Source organism: Aotus nancymaae, unplaced genomic scaffold (assembly GCF_030222135.1).
Source record: "Aotus nancymaae isolate 86718 unplaced genomic scaffold, 86718_ANA_hifiasm-v0.15.2.pri h1tg000016l, whole genome shotgun sequence".
Lineage (NCBI taxonomy): Eukaryota > Metazoa > Chordata > Mammalia > Primates > Aotidae > Aotus > Aotus nancymaae.
The window spans coordinates 33,448,783-33,464,368 of record NW_026988428.1 but is presented as its reverse complement, the minus strand read 5'-3'; the positions used below and the strand labels follow the sequence as shown (position 1 = coordinate 33,464,368).

Sequence of the window (15,586 nt, the reverse complement as noted above, 5' to 3'; positions counted from 1 at the left end):
ACTCCTGACCTCGTGATCCCTAAGTACGGGGATTGCAGGCATGAGCCACCGCGCCCGGCCTTCTTCCCTTCTTATTTGAGATAAGGTATTGATCTGTCACCCAGACTGAGTGCAGTGGCACAATCACGGCTCACTGCATCCTCAGCCTCCTGGTCTCAACCGGTTCTCCTCCCTCCGCCTCCGAGTAGCTGGGACTACATGCGTGCCACCAAGCCCAGCTAATTTTGTAATTTTTTGGATACGAGGTCTCCCTACACTGCCCAGGCTGGTTCCTGTGTTTTTCAAATTGGGTTTTGTTTTGTTGTTGTTGTTGTTGTTGTTGGCGGGTGGGTGGGAAACGGCGCGCAACCCGCAGCGGCCGCTGCGGCGAGAGGTGGGAACAGAGGGGGTGGGCGGGGGGAGGGGGACGGACCCCCGCCACCTTCTGACTGCTCCCACCTTCCCCCAGGAGCTGCTCCGACGCCTGCACAGCTGGGGCGATTTTCACACTATTATTGAGATCTCTAAGTACGGCAGAAGTGGTCCAGAGGTTCCATGAACTTTTACGAATTGCATTTTTATTTTTTGTACTATTTTTCTTTTCTTCAGTGAAATATCTCTTAGAACATGTACACACATAAAGAATCAAATAATTGGCCCTGCGCGGTGGCTCACGCCTGTAATCCCTTTGGGAGGCCAAGGCAGGCAGATCACTTGAGGTCAGGAGTTCGAGACCAGACTGGCCAATATGGTGAAACCCCCATCTCTATTAAAAATACAAAAATTAGCCGGGTGTGGTGGTAGGCATCTGTAATCCCAGTTGCTTGGGGGGCTGAGGCAGAAGAATCGCTTGAATCCGGGAAACAGGTTACAGTGAGCCAAGATCGGGCTACTGCACTCCAGCCTGGGCTACAGAGTGAGACTCCACCTCAAACAAACAAACAAACAAACAAACAAATGAAAACAAATAATTGTACCAGATTTATTAAGACAAACAGCAGAGCCCTGCCCCCATTGTCTTCCCCTCTCTGGAGGCGTTTCGACCTCCTTTAGCTGTTTCTTCTGGCATTTACCTTCACATCTCCGGCTCTCCTCCAGCTGCAGCCCTCCCCAGGGCGAGGGGTCCAAGGGGATTTGCCCATGCAAAGCCCACTTGCCCAGGAATTGACCATATTGTGAATATCTGGGACCCTGGAATTCCCTGCCTAGCTTCTTCCTTAAGTCTGTCCTCCCCAGAGAGGCATTGCGTTTTTTCCTGCACAAATTTTTAGTTTTCCTGGAATTAATAATCTTATTTTTTAAACTCATTTATTTTCTATGTTTTTCTCAAATTCTTCCCTCAGTTGCTTAAATCTCCTCTCAGAATATCTAGATATAGCAGAGAATTCTCTCCATTTAATCTTCTTGAAGACATAACTGCTGGAGACTGCTGACCGTCTCCCTTCCCCTAACCTTGCTGCACATCTGACAACCTGGCATCTCTTTTCTCATTCTCCTAGGCATGTTCTTTGCCTCACTGGTTTGTTTTGTTTTAGACAGTCTCGCTCTTGTTGCCCAGGCTGGAGTGCAATGGCGCGATCTCGGCTCACCACAACCTCCGCCTCCTGGGTTCAGGCAATTCTCCTGCCTCAGCCTCCTGAGTAGCTGGGATTACAGGCACACGCCACCATGCCCAGCTAATTTTTTGTATTTTTAGTAGAGACGGGGTTTCACCATGTTGACCAGGATGGTCTCGATCTCTTGACCTCATGATCCACCCGCCTCGGCCTCCCAAAGTGCTGGGATTACAGGCGTGAGCCACCGCGCCCGGCGATCTATGTATTCCTAAACAGTACAACGTATGGGTAATACAATGTAGGCAATCTGGGTTCTAGAGTTAACCCTCTGTTGATCCTCAAGCTCCAAGAAATAGGATGCTGCTTTATCCCTGCTCCTCTTTCAAGCCACTTTACCTGATTTAACAGGAAAGGAGGTCCATGAAAAGACGTAACTGGGTTGGGACTGGGAATGCACAATAAAAATTTTAAAATATATTCATTTCTTTGGATTCTTTACAGTTTCCACTTCTCTAAATTTGGTGTTCATCATTCCCATTTGTTTCATTACGTTTTTGTCAACACACATGTATTCCTAAACAGTACAACCTATGGGTTTCATGTTTCTGAAACGCTGTTGAGATGGCGTCCTTGTTTTCTCTAACTTGGATTTTTTTCATTCAGTGTTAGGATTGTGAGACCCATCCATCATATTAGTTTCCCAGAATTGCTGCAAACAACCTCAAACTGGGTGACTTGATCCAACAAAATTTATTCTCTCAGAGTTCTAGAGGCCAGAACTCAGAAATCAAGGGGTGAGCGGGGCTGGGCTTCCTCTGGGGCTCTAAGGGAGAATGTGTTCCTTGCTTCTTCCAGCTTCTGGTGGCCCCGGGGATTCCTTGGCTTGTGAATCTCTGCTTCTGTCTTCACATGGCCTCCTGCTCTCTGTCATGTCTTCCTCTCTTAAAAGGACACTTGTTGTATTTAGGGCCCACCTGATCCAGAATGATCTCATCTTGAGGTCCTTAATTACATCTGCCAAGCCCTCAGCCAATACTCAGTGGAGGTAGGTATCCAACCCATGTATTTTGACCAACTCCTCCAACTACTGGATGATATCGCCTCCAAGCTCAGACAGCTGTGACTTCTGCTTACACAAATAATGCGCATTTAATGTGGCACTGGATCTAATACTCAGTTTATATAGGTGAGAACTAACTAGTATTGGGGGGTTACAGGGCGAGGAATTGGGCATCAGCTGGGAAGGTAGGCAATCTGGGTTCTAGAGTTAACCCTCTGTTGATCCCCCAAGCTCCAAGAAATAGGATGCCGCTTTATCCCTGCTCCTCTTTCAAGCCACTTTACCTGATTTAACAGGAAGGGAGGTCCGTGAAAAGACGTAACTGGATTTAGACTGGGAATGTACGATAAAAATTTTAAAATATATGTGTTTCCTTGGATTACTAAAGTAAAAATATTACAGAAAATTTGGGTAATGGAAGAAAAAATCATTCCTCCCCCCATCGAATCCCTCTGTTTCTCGTCTGTACTTATTTACAGGTGTAACCATTTGATTCTGGCGTTATAACTGTGGAGACAAACGTGGCTCCCTCTCGGATGCTAACCTGTCAGCCTGATGTCTGATTAGCCCCAGGCCCATGAATGTCTCCTGATTCCTACTTTATTTGCTGTTCTTAGTGTAAGAACATGTCAACCTTGATGTTAACACATAAATTATAGGATATGACACACAGCCTTCTTGTCTGTTCTGGAGAGTTGCCTTTTATTGTCTTGCTGGAGCAGGTATACCCCTTCCCCATCAGCCTTGGGTCTGGAAAGTAACAGTGAAGAGATCTACCTGTCTTGCTGCTGCCCAAGACCACCCTTCTGTCTGTAAGTTCCCTGATAAAACACCCTTTCCCAACACTGGATTTGTCAGCCACCTTCTTTGGTTCTTCAGCATTTGGGAGCAACTTTGCATATACAGCCATTTCACAGAACAATAGCCTACAATATATTACCATTTTTCTTCTTGCTACAGGGCTTTCATAACTGATTTTTCTAAAATAAGACAAGTACTGATATGCAACATGGTGGCTCTGAGAAAGCCCAAGGGTGCACACTGGGATGGAGCCTCCTAAAGTTCACTCCGTTTGCAGTGAGGAGGAGCCTGGCCTCTCCTATTCCAGGGTGGAACCTGGAATTCCATCTGCGATGCTGGAAAACCAGCTAGCAGGGCTCTCACTCTGCTGAGAGTTCCTGTCTCCCACCCCTCTACCTTTTTTTCCCCTTTTTGCCTAATAAATTCCATTTTTCTCATTCTCCAGATTGTCTGTGAGCCTAATCGCTCATGGCGGTGTGACAAGAACTCGGCTTTCAGCTGATCTAAGGAGAAAGTCCTACAACTCCAGTTAATGATGTGGCATTGTATACTTAAAACTTGCTAAGAGAAGGGGTGACTTGAGGCTGGTGTCTGGCATCATCTGAAATCTCACTTACCTACAGGTCTGCAGGTTGATGCTGGGGGCTCAGCACGGGCTACGACCAGAGCACCTCCACATGACCTTTCCCTGGAGCTCCTTGGCCTCTTCACACAGTGCTGGCTGGGTTCCAAAGATAAACATCCCCAGAAAGAAGAAGAAGGCAAAAGCTGTGTCCCCGTTGGTGACCTCATCAGAGAAATCACACAGGATCACTTCTGCCATATTCTATTGGTTAAAATTAAGTCACTGAGGCCAGCCATGATTCTAGGGAAGGGGAATTAGCCTCTACCTTTTGCTGAGAAGAATATCATAGAATTTGTGGACATATTTTAAAACCATCACAATTTACCCGCTGGACATACATTACTTGCATTTTCCCCTACAGGCAAAATAGACTCACTCCTCCACCCTAAACCCTTTAAACATTGTATCACCCGTAGCATCAGGTTTGGGCTCAAGGTCCATGATCTTGACATGTAAATCAGGCGCAGGAGTGGCTGAGGCTCCTTGGGTGCTGTTCCTGGAGTAGAGCTTCGCAGTACAGTTCCTCTCCACCTGAAGATCCGTGAATCAAGACAAGCTGCCTATCTGCCTGCTGCATCCAACATATTGTACAATAGTGGAACAAGCACAGGATCATTGCTGTAGACGCTTCTGTTCAAAAAGTCAGGAAAGGGAAGCACATACCACTGCCACACAGGGACTCTGATATTCAGCTGTGGATTATATTGCCAGTTTCTTGATGGGGCTCGGTCCTACACCTGGAAGTTGTCCACCGTGCTTTTGGTTCCAACCACTGGGCTCTCTGTCCAACTTTGAGAGCCATTCTTCCTTTTCCATTAAAAGTAACCCATGTTGCGGATCACTTGAGGTCAGGAGTTCAAGACCAGCCTTACCAACATGGAGAACTCTTGTCTCCACTAAAAATACAAAATTAGCTGATATGGTGGCACATGCCTGTAATCCCAGCTACTTGAGAGGATGAGGCAGGAGAATTGCTTGTACCCAGGAGGTGGAGGTTGTGGTGAGCTGAGATGATGCCATTGCACTCCAGCCGGGGCAATAAGAATGAAACTCTGTCTCCAAAAAAAAAAAAAAAGTAGCCCATGTTTGCAGCTGAGTGACAGTCTTTTTAGACTGCTTCCTGCTCTTAGAAGTCTGGAATCCAAAGGCCTGAATGTCCCTTTCAGTTTAATTCTAATTCTTTTAAATATATATATATATATAATCCTCTTGTTAATCAATTTATAACTAACCCTGTTAGGCAAAATCCATACCAATAAATCTCCTCTAGCCCTTCTCTCTCTCCTCCTAAAGCTGTGGTCCAATGACACCCTTGAGATTTGTAGGCCTTTCAAGCCAGCAATGGTATGCTGAAAAAAAAAAAAGAAGGAAAAAAGCAAACAAACAAAAAAAATGCCAGGCCTTTTGTCTGCTTGAAAGGGCCTATGAAGCAACACCTTGTAGACTTTCTGAGGTCTCAGCAAAGAGTTTCATAGTCACACCCAAAAATAAACTCACTTTATTTTTGGATCATGTTTTTCTTTTTTTGTTTTGTTTGTTTTTTCTGACATGGTGTCTCGCTCTGTCACATAGGCTGGAGTGCAGTGGTATGACCAAGGTCACTGCAACCTTCGCCTCCTGGGTTCAAGCGATTCTCCTGCCTCAGCCTCCTAAGTAGCTGGGATTATAGGTGCCTGCCGCCATACCCAGCTAATTTTTGTTAGTAGAGATGGAGTTTCACCATGTTGGCCAGGCTGGTCTCGAACTCCTGACATCAGGTGATCTGCCCTCCTCGGCCTCCCTAAGTGCTGGGATTACAGGCATGAGCCACTGCACCAGTCTTGCCTTCAGTTCCTTACAAGTGAATGACTAAGCCTGGCCCATGTTTAAGGGGAAGAGAATAAGTTTCCATCTTTTGATGGGAAAGAGTGTCAAAGAATTTGAAGACTTCTTTTCTTTTTTTTTTTAAATAGAGACAGGGTTTCACCATGTTGGTCGGGCTGGTCTCGAACCCCTGACCTCAGGTGATCCACCTGCCTCGGCCTCCCAAAGTGCTGGGATTACAGGCGTTAGCCACCACACCTGGCCTTGAGGACTTATTATTATTATTTTTTAATTAATATAAAGACAAGGTTTCACCATGTTGGTCAGGCTGGTCTTGAACTCCCGACTTCAGGTGATCCGCCCGCCTTGGCCTCCAAAGTGCTTGGATTAGAGGACTTATTTTAAAACCACCAATACTAAGGTATTCTTAGCTCCACTTTACAGATGCATAAGCTATAATTCAGAGAACTTGCTGAAGTTCTCCCAACTAGTAAGGGATAAGACTTGGGACCATAAAGTCATTGTGTTTTACATATTTAATTACATTACATACAATGTACAATCCGTAAGGCATTGTAATGCTATGACATGTTATTTACTGTCTCAGTTGAGAGTTCCTAGCTTCTTGACACAAGATAGAGAGTCCATCAGGTATATGGGTTATGAATCAAGAAACGATTATTTTTTGTATAATAAAACATGAGTTTGTTTTGTTCATAAGTGTTCATTTATGAGCTCAAATTGTCATAATGGCTGGAAACACCGTCAGTCCTGATTTCAGAGCATCTAACGATGCTGATTTCAGTGGCAAGTTCAGCTAATTAAAAAAAAAAATTCTTTTATCACTGCACTAGCTAGCCATCTTATTAAATTTTTCTATTACTTTTTGTTTTTACAAATGGATCTTGATTTCTATTCCTGTCTAATATTTCTGAGAATGGTTTAATAACTTTACTGACCAATGATTTCATGATTCATATTTTATCCACAAAAGGTACCTTACTTGCAATGATTTATCTTTTTTTTTTTTTAATCACAGGGGCCATTTTATGCATATATGGAATTATATACAGTCATCACTTACTTTCAAATGGTGCTTTATTTAGAGTTTGATCATTTTGCCTGGGAGACACAAACTAAACTAACTTTCCTTGCAGATGGGAAAAGTTTATCTGGTATAAATTATTTTATTTGAGTATCTAAATATGCCTTTAACAGTAAGCTGATCAGTTACATAGTTTCATTTTCAGCTTGGTTTTCATCTCAATTTAATAACTATCCTGGTAACAACATCCTCTAAAATTTAATAGGAGAAATCAATGTGCATTTCCTGGTAGATATTGTGAGTTGTCTAATTTACTAATTAGTCAGTTACTCTCATGGCACATGGGTAATACTAATTATTAATAATTCTTATACCAAAATGCATATCCAAAGCATTTGTTTAACTGTAGGGCCACAGCCCCACTGGGTCATGGGGTGTCCCCTATTACTGTGCTGAGGCACATGATCTGAGAAATAAAGAGACAGGGCACAGAAGGACAAAGAAAGTGCAGCTGGGCTCAGGGGGGCCACGCCACCTGTAAGTGGAGACAGGCAAGGCCCCAAACGTCCAGAAGTATCTGTATTTATTGGGTATAGGTTAGGGGGCAGGGTAGTGAGTGAGGTCATCTTTAAGGATAGTGATAGGGTCATGAGCAATAAACAAGGGGTCCACTCCCATTAGGTCACCTAGGTAGGCTAGGAGGTAGGCAGTGCACAGTAAGGAGTCCACTCCTATTAGGTCACTGAGGCAAGGAGGTGGGCCGTGCTGTGAGGGGTCAACCCCCATTAGGTCACCGAGGCAAGGAGGTGGGCCGTGCGCAGTGAAGAGGGTGCAGTGTGCAATATCTCTTATTTATGGGCATGCTACTTATATGACTATAGGAGGATGTTTGAGTCACACAGCAGTGACAGAGCTGATAGGGTCTACCACCACCTGCTGGCAGCTTCCAATGATTTCTATAGGAGGATGCTTTTGAGCTAGCACAGTGACAAGAGCTGATAAAGTTCACAGTCACCAAGGCGTGATTATACTGGAGGGGTTTTAAGTCCTCGGTCGCTCATGGGATTGCCAGTCTGAGGGCAGCATTCCACAAGAACTAGACACAAGGTACTACAACTCCTTTATCAGGAGGAGTGGCTCTTGCCCCAAGCCTGCCATACAGTGGGTATCTTTACGATACTGAACGCTGCCACCTGGGCCATGGATTCTTCTCCTGGTATAACTGTTTTTCCCTTAAATCATGCTCTGCATTATGTCTGCTCCAGACATTCCTCCAACTATAAGCTGCTTATTCCTTAATTCATGCCCTGTACCATGTCTGCTCTAGGCAGTTCTCTATGAACTAAGATATAATATATATATATATATATATATATATATATATGTACATATACACACATATATATTATATGGAAATAATTGAGTAGTAAGATATTCTTCAGGCACTCATTCTATAAACTAATATATGATTATATATAAAGGATAATATAAAAGGAAATAACTGAGTAGTAACACTATAAATTAAAATATTCTTCAGGCACTAATTGTGCTGGCAATCTGCTTAGCTCTCCTTCCTTGGTGCCTAGATGGGGGGTTATCCACATTAAACCTTTCTTTTACCTGGTCCCTCTTACACTATTTGCTTTTACTTTCTGTAGTACTATGCTTTAAAAATCATTTTATTTTCTAAAATGATTTATATCAGGTACAAAAGCTTTAGTGCTCATCATGGTGAGCTGGTGAAGAAGATCTGGAAATATTGGTATTATTTCGAGAAAACACCTTTGACAAAGCTGAAGACATTTTTGTGAACATTTTAGATCCTCGTTTGGAGACATTGGGCGTGGGAGTTTCTGTGGACAAAGTAAAAAAGAAGAATATCTTTATTTTTGGATGCTGATGTCAAATACCTTACCTAAGGTTATATGAGTAAACAGTGACCCAGCTGGGAATAGGGTCCAGGCTTTCTGACACTCATGGCATCATTATGCCTACTGTCCTATGAGACTTCTTTAGTCAGGTATGCAAAGTCCACTTCTCTTTTCCCAGCAGAACACTCTGAAAATGTCTAATGAGTTAAATGGGAACATAACTTTCAGCTCTATTCAGTGTGGACACCTATTTCAGAATGCTCAAGAGAAGGTAGAAGTACATTAAAAATACTATAAATTCTCATCTACTTTGAGTAAATTTTGTATTGACTGACCCCAAGTGGTTCTTTACGTCATATGAGATAGGACTATGTAGGTAATAAAAGAGTTTCTATTTGGATTTTTTTTTTTTTTGCCCCATTTATTCAGCATGAGGCTTTAAAAAATATAATCATATTAGTTTAACAAAATTGTTATTTTATAGGTAAAGAAATAATCATTTATGTACTTTTCTGATACTTCATAAATTGTAATAGGGCCACTAAAATTGCATATTTTCTTGATTGTAGTAAATGATACTCAAAAGTTATAAACTTTCATATAAAATTTTTATACCCAGATTCTTTGGAAAAATTGGAAGAACTGGGAACAATCTAGCATGCCAGTGATGGTAGCTGAGTAGCAGCTCCCTCCTGCAAAGGCAGCATGCCATCTCCCATGAGCCTCATGCCCCTGCTCTACCTGCTGCTGTTGTTCATAGTACCTTCCTTACTCTTACGACCATTTGAGTGTGTAGACAATGATGATGCTACATGAGAGTGGGATTTGAAACACAGCTCTGCCGCTCATTAGCTGGGGGGTAACCTTGGAAACCTATTGTCATTTTTCTCTTTAATGATTCTCATTTTTTTTCTTTAAATAAAATGTGGATAGCTGGTGCCTGACACATTTTAGTTAAATTATCCATTGTCGCCTTGGTGTACAGATAGAGAACTATGTAATTTACTGCAAATTGGTATTTGTACAAACAGTAAGAATATTATTTCAATCCCATTTTGATAATATGCAAGGGGAGAGCCACTAATTTCCAGGATAGTAATCACAAATCCTAAATTCAAAATCATACAATTGAGAGCTTAATTATACCAGTTGTTAAAATAGTTCATTTTGTACCTGAAATGTTTGAAGAATTTGCATTGCCAACACCCTTGGAATTTTCAAAGATGGTGATAAACTGCCAAAGTAAATCGAAATACAAACTGAGTCTTTCATTGGACACTAAACACTAGATATACCAATAAATCCTCAAATCCACTAGATATACCTATATATATCACTATAGCACCTTCCATAAAATATATCTGTGCTCTGCAATCTCAAATAATTGCTCACTGAGACTGAGGCTCATAGTTTTTGTGAAGTAAGATGCCTAAGATTGACCCTTGTTATGAATGCAGGCCTTGGCTAACACAAAATGAAGGTCAGTGGTTCAACCATATTAACTCATGAAAAATCTCAGCTCTGTCTTCCCCCTCTATCCTTTGATTGAATTGAAAAAAGTTAAAAATCCTTTTCTGAAAAAAGATGTAATGATAAGGGGAGAGAAATGATGATCACTTTGTAACCCCAAATTTTATTTTATTGAAGTCTTAGCCACTGCTGGGATTGTGTCTCCAATATTAGCTTTACTCTGTAGACCCTTATCAATTTTGAGTGCAGGAGCAGCAATTGTCCCAGAGAGGCATAAAATAGCTTGGGACAGGTGGTTGAAAAAATGTCATCTGCTAAAAATCAATAAAATAAGGCTTAAATACATGAAACATAAAAGGAATGTGCAGTGTCTATATCAGGTAAAGAGCAGCAGATATTACTACAAGAGTTTTACCATAGTTCTTCCAAGAAGACTTAAGTGTGCTCATGTATTAAGTTAGTGTAAACAAGATACCTGAGGAATAAAATGGGGCAGAGACAATGTAAAGTATTGATTCTCAACTTAGGCTATATAATCGCATTATCTGTGAAAACTTTTTTTTCTAGGCTCTTTCTAGAGACTGTTGCAACAGAGCTAATAAATGAAATTGTACTTAGATGCTAGGAAAAAACAGTATATTATTTGGTGCACTTAAACAAGGAATGCTGACTTAACCCAAAGGATTTTGTTAAGATATTTTAATATACCAGGGACAGGCCTCAGCTAGGGAGAGAGAACAGGGTGTAAGAAATTGTGAACAGGAGAATGCTTCCTGATATCCTACAAATCACACCACACAGTCCCTGACTGAACTATGAAAACTGAGTTGTGCTTGACTAGGTCCCAATACATTCCAATTAAGGATAATTAAAAATACTTACCTCAACACTGCTTCTATTCTCTGGCTTTTGTTCCTGAGAACTTTCTGTAGAGATTAAAAAAAAAAAAAAAAAGTAAAATAGTCTCTTTCTGAGGCATATATATTTGTTGACACAAATCTGATCACATTACTATTTTTCACCAAACAATCATATAATTTAGGCAGATGGAAGAAGTTGTTATTTTAAATGTACTGAGAACAACACTGAAATAGGTGAGAGCCCTAGAATGCTGGGCATGTCTTATCTCTTCAGTTAGAAATTATGAAAGATGAGGCTGGGAGTGGTGGCCTCACTTTAGGTCACCATTTTGGGAGACCCAAGTAGGTGGATCACCTGAGGTCAGAAGTTTGAGACCACCTGGCCAACGTGGTGAAACCCTGTCTCTACTAAAAAAAAATACAAAAATTAGCTGGGCATGGTGGTGGGCACCTGTAATCCCAGCTACTTGGGAGGCTGAGGCAGGAGAATCACTTGAACTAAGAATACAGAGGTTGCAGTGAGCCAAGATTGTGCCATTGCACTCCCACCTGGGCAAAAAGAGCAAAAATCTGTCTCAAGAAGAAAGAAAGAAAAGAGAGAAAGAAAGAGACAAAGAAAGAAAGAGAAAGAAAGAAAGATAAAGAAGAAAGAAAGAGACAAAGAAAGAAAGAGAAAGAAAGAAAGATAAAGAAGAAAGAAAGAGACAAAGAAAGAAAGAGAAAGAAGAAAGAAAGAAAGAAGAAATGTAACATAGTGGGAGAGGCAAGCTCTATAAATTAGCAGTTATATATCTATGCACAACCATTCAATCCCTATAAGCCTCTTTGTTTACCTGTAAAATGAGAGATTATAGACGATTCTTAATAGCGCTTCCAGCTCTACCACTTTCTGTACATACTTAAAAGCAGATCATTAGAATAAAGAGGAGAGTACTGATATTATTAAATTGTAAATTTTGGGACAATCAGGAGAGCTTTGAGGCAATGCCTGGAGGAAATTTGGTGGAATCTACTGAACCAAAAGTTGCCTGAGTAGGTCAATATATCAGTGAAAGAAATTCAGTCAAGGAGCTAGAAATGACACTGAGAGAAGCTTCACAACAACCCACTGCTAGGGAAGCAGCTAACCTGCTAAGACAGAAAATCTGTATTTGAATCTTTGCTTCATTGCTTAGAGCTTTGTGAACATTGAACATCTAACTTCTCGGACTCCATTTTCTCATACATATATGGGAATGAAACTGTCTTCCATGGTTATCTCACAAGCAGCCACTGAGATACCATATAAGAAAACACTATGCATTTTATATAGCTACACTCATCAAAAGCCAACAAAAGGAATATGCAGATAAAGGAATAACTATCTAAAATACCCTTTGGGCCAATATGGGTTCTAAAAAAAAGTAATAGTAAAATATCAATCAGCTCAAATATGAGAAGTGATTAAATTACGTGATAAAATTGGTAAGATTTCACTGTTGCTTGATAATCTTCCTAAAAAATGTTTGTATCTATATTGCACATAATTGAACAAACTTTGTTTTAAATGATTGAGGACATTTGGGTTTGCTACAAGGGCCATGATTCCAAACACATGTTTTTAAGTTTCTAGGGTATATGGGCATCCAACTCCCCAGAAAAACTACAAAGTCATTTTGATGAAGCGGCAGAGAAATATTCCTGATATTTGTGGGACCCAGATGTTCAGATTTAAGTTATATGAGATTTTATTGTATATTCTATGAATTAGGAATGCATATATCTGGCCTTGATCTTTCCACTGAATTTCAGACTTAAATATACAATTACTTACATAGCATCTCAACTTAAATGTCTAAAGGATATCTCAAACTCACATAACCAAAAAAGAAATCATGTGCTCCTCCTTCACCTTTGGTTCCTCCCATAGTCTCTCCTATCTCATTAAATGACTGTATCTACTATAAACCATGCAGTGTGTTAGGCTCTTGGTGATACAGTTGTGAACAGACATAAATCTCCATCTTTATGAGGCTTACATTCTGGAGAGATAGTCAAAAAACAATTAAAATACACAATAAACAGAAAGTGCTATGCAGTAAAGCAAAGAACTGGGATAGGTAGCACCACGATCAGAATTAAGTTGCAGTTTCAGAGTGTGATCAGAGAAGACCTCACTGAGAAAGTGACATTTGAGCCAAGATCTGATATGCAGATACAGGTGAGAGAGTACTACAGGAGGCTCAGCAAATCCAAGGGCCATTAATGTATAAAATGTTTGAGGAACAGCAAGGAGGTTAGGGTAATTGGAATGGATTGAGCCAGAAATAAACAGAAGAGGACCTTAGATAGGGAATAGTTTTTAGTTTGATAACTAAAAAAAATTATCAAAGCAGTAAACAACATTTCTTTTTGAACACTCTCTAATTTCAGAAAAAAGAATCCAACCTTCTAATATTTCAGCACTTTGGTCTGAGTGACAATCTTCAGCCTCACTAAAACAAAAGAAAAAAGAACATCACTTTAGGTATATTTAATAAATGAAGAACTTACTGGTTAAGCAAAAGAACAGTTATTCTTCATATGGAAAGAAACCTGAAACAGTATATTATTCACTGAGATTCCAAATCAAATCAAAATGATTTCTGACTGACTTTTTCCCTACTTTTACAATTGTGGTTATACATCCATTAAATTTACAATTTTAACCATTTTAAGTGTATAGTTCTGTAGCATTAAGTACATTTACAGTGCTGTGCAACCATTATCATCATCCAGCTCCAGAACTTTTTCATCTTTCTTAACTGAAACTCTATGCCGATTAAACATTAAAACCTAATTTCCCTCTTTCCTCATCCCCTGGAAATCACTTTTCTACTTTCTGTCTCTATGATTTTTGACTGTGCTAGGGACTCATATGAGAGTCATGAAATATTTGTCCTTTTGTGCTGACCTGTGCTGACCTATCCCAATTAACATAACATCTTCAAAGTTCATGCATCTGGTAGTGTGTGTCATAATATCCTTCCTTTAAGGCTGAATATTTATAACATTGAATATTTATAGCACATTTATTTACTCATCTATCAGTGGACATTGATTCAGTATTTATTTGGTTGCCACAGACTGTTTTCCAGAGCTGTTATAAAGTTGTGTTAGTCAGTTTGTAGTTGCTTATATTTTGTTTCCATGGGAAAATCAGAATCTTGAGCTTCCTGGTATTATCTTGCTTTAAAATTATTTTTATTTAATATTGTTTATGCCTGCTTTTTACTTCACTGATATAACCAATAGAGAGGTTCCAACATTATTAGTTATGTATGTTACAATAACATGTTATGCAGGAGGAAAGAGACAATGGTGAACCAAAATAGGGTTATGTCAAAAAAAAAAAAAAATACAATTCCAGCATGCAGAGTGAAAAAAATAAATTACTAGGTAGACTTTTCTGTGTATATCATCAGTACTTCTCACCTGATAAAAAATGTTATCTTTTCTAAGTTATGTATAATTTTATAAATTTAAGCACAATTTTAGATATTTTCACTATTCTTGATAGAGTTATTAATCAGATTACAAGTCTACAGGGCACTTTGTTCCTCCTTGTCCCCTATAACTGTTAAGGTCTGTATTTTGCTGCTAGTGTCATCCACACTTGGATTGTCTTTCACTTGCATAAGTGCTATCCATTCTTAAAGAGTCACGTCAAACTCCATTGCTTTCTATGATTTATCTCTGAATGCTCCAACTTACATTTCTTGCTCATTCCTTTGGATTCTTCTTATAGGCAATGAACACTAGCTTTGTGAAGACAGCTAAGCATGGCCCCTTTTGTACTGATACTACATGCTCTATTTCTGGGCCATTACCTCTCTCATATTAGAAAATAACCTAACACATTAACAAACACTGTAATAAGACTACAAAGAAGATATACTAGAAACTGGTTTCAAAACTGGGACATACAGGCCAGGTATCTAAAAATGCATGAGCAAATAGCCAGATGTGGCTTTGGAATTATCCACAGTAGGGTTCCAATGAAAGGAAGAAGTGAGGGAAGGTCTGAAGCTAAATACTTGCTCAGTTACAGTTTTGACAGGGGTCCCATTCTACCCATAAGCTCTAGTTTATCAGATTTCTATATTTGGACTGCTTTAATTTCATGTACCTAGTAGATGAAATGAGATCTTCTTGGTCGTATGAAGATGACCTCATAATTCTGTGTATGAAGTAATGTGGTGGTTCATTAAGAAGATTCTTCTCTTCTTTCTGGAAAAGGACAAATCAGCTATTACTCTAAATGGAGTTTGAGATATATTTTCTTACCTTATGGCATTTTTTGCCATATAATCTACATTTTAACAGGACAAAGTTTTAGAAATTACTTAAAAGATGGATGAACCCTATAATTCTAATTAAAAAGTGTCTTTGAATATAATTAATTTGAAATGGTTCAGTGAAGATTACCCAAATTGTGATACTGGATTTTGAACAAATTTTAAACATAAATCTAGAACAATGTTGAAATCTACCTCTA

The 15,586-nt window shown here is 39.8% G+C and overlaps 1 protein-coding gene across 2 annotated transcripts in view; it reads right to left on the bottom strand.

The window, feature by feature from the left end:
* Positions 1-2,266: 2,266 nt before the first annotated feature.
* The window catches only part of LOC110567204 (fibrous sheath-interacting protein 2-like), a 34,119-nt gene continuing 20,799 nt past the window's right edge, over positions 2,267-15,586 (bottom strand). For both annotated transcript variants that reach the window (XM_064377038.1, XM_064377039.1), the window contains exons 6-10: positions 15,218-15,318; positions 13,498-13,544; positions 11,093-11,136; positions 9,914-9,974; positions 2,267-8,722 (exon numbers count right to left, since the gene is read on the bottom strand). In XM_064377038.1, the coding sequence (XP_064233108.1) occupies positions 8,586-8,722; positions 9,914-9,974; positions 11,093-11,136; positions 13,498-13,544; positions 15,218-15,318 (390 nt within the window). In that variant the 3' untranslated portion in view covers positions 2,267-8,585. The remainder of the gene's footprint in view (positions 8,723-9,913; positions 9,975-11,092; positions 11,137-13,497; positions 13,545-15,217; positions 15,319-15,586) is intronic.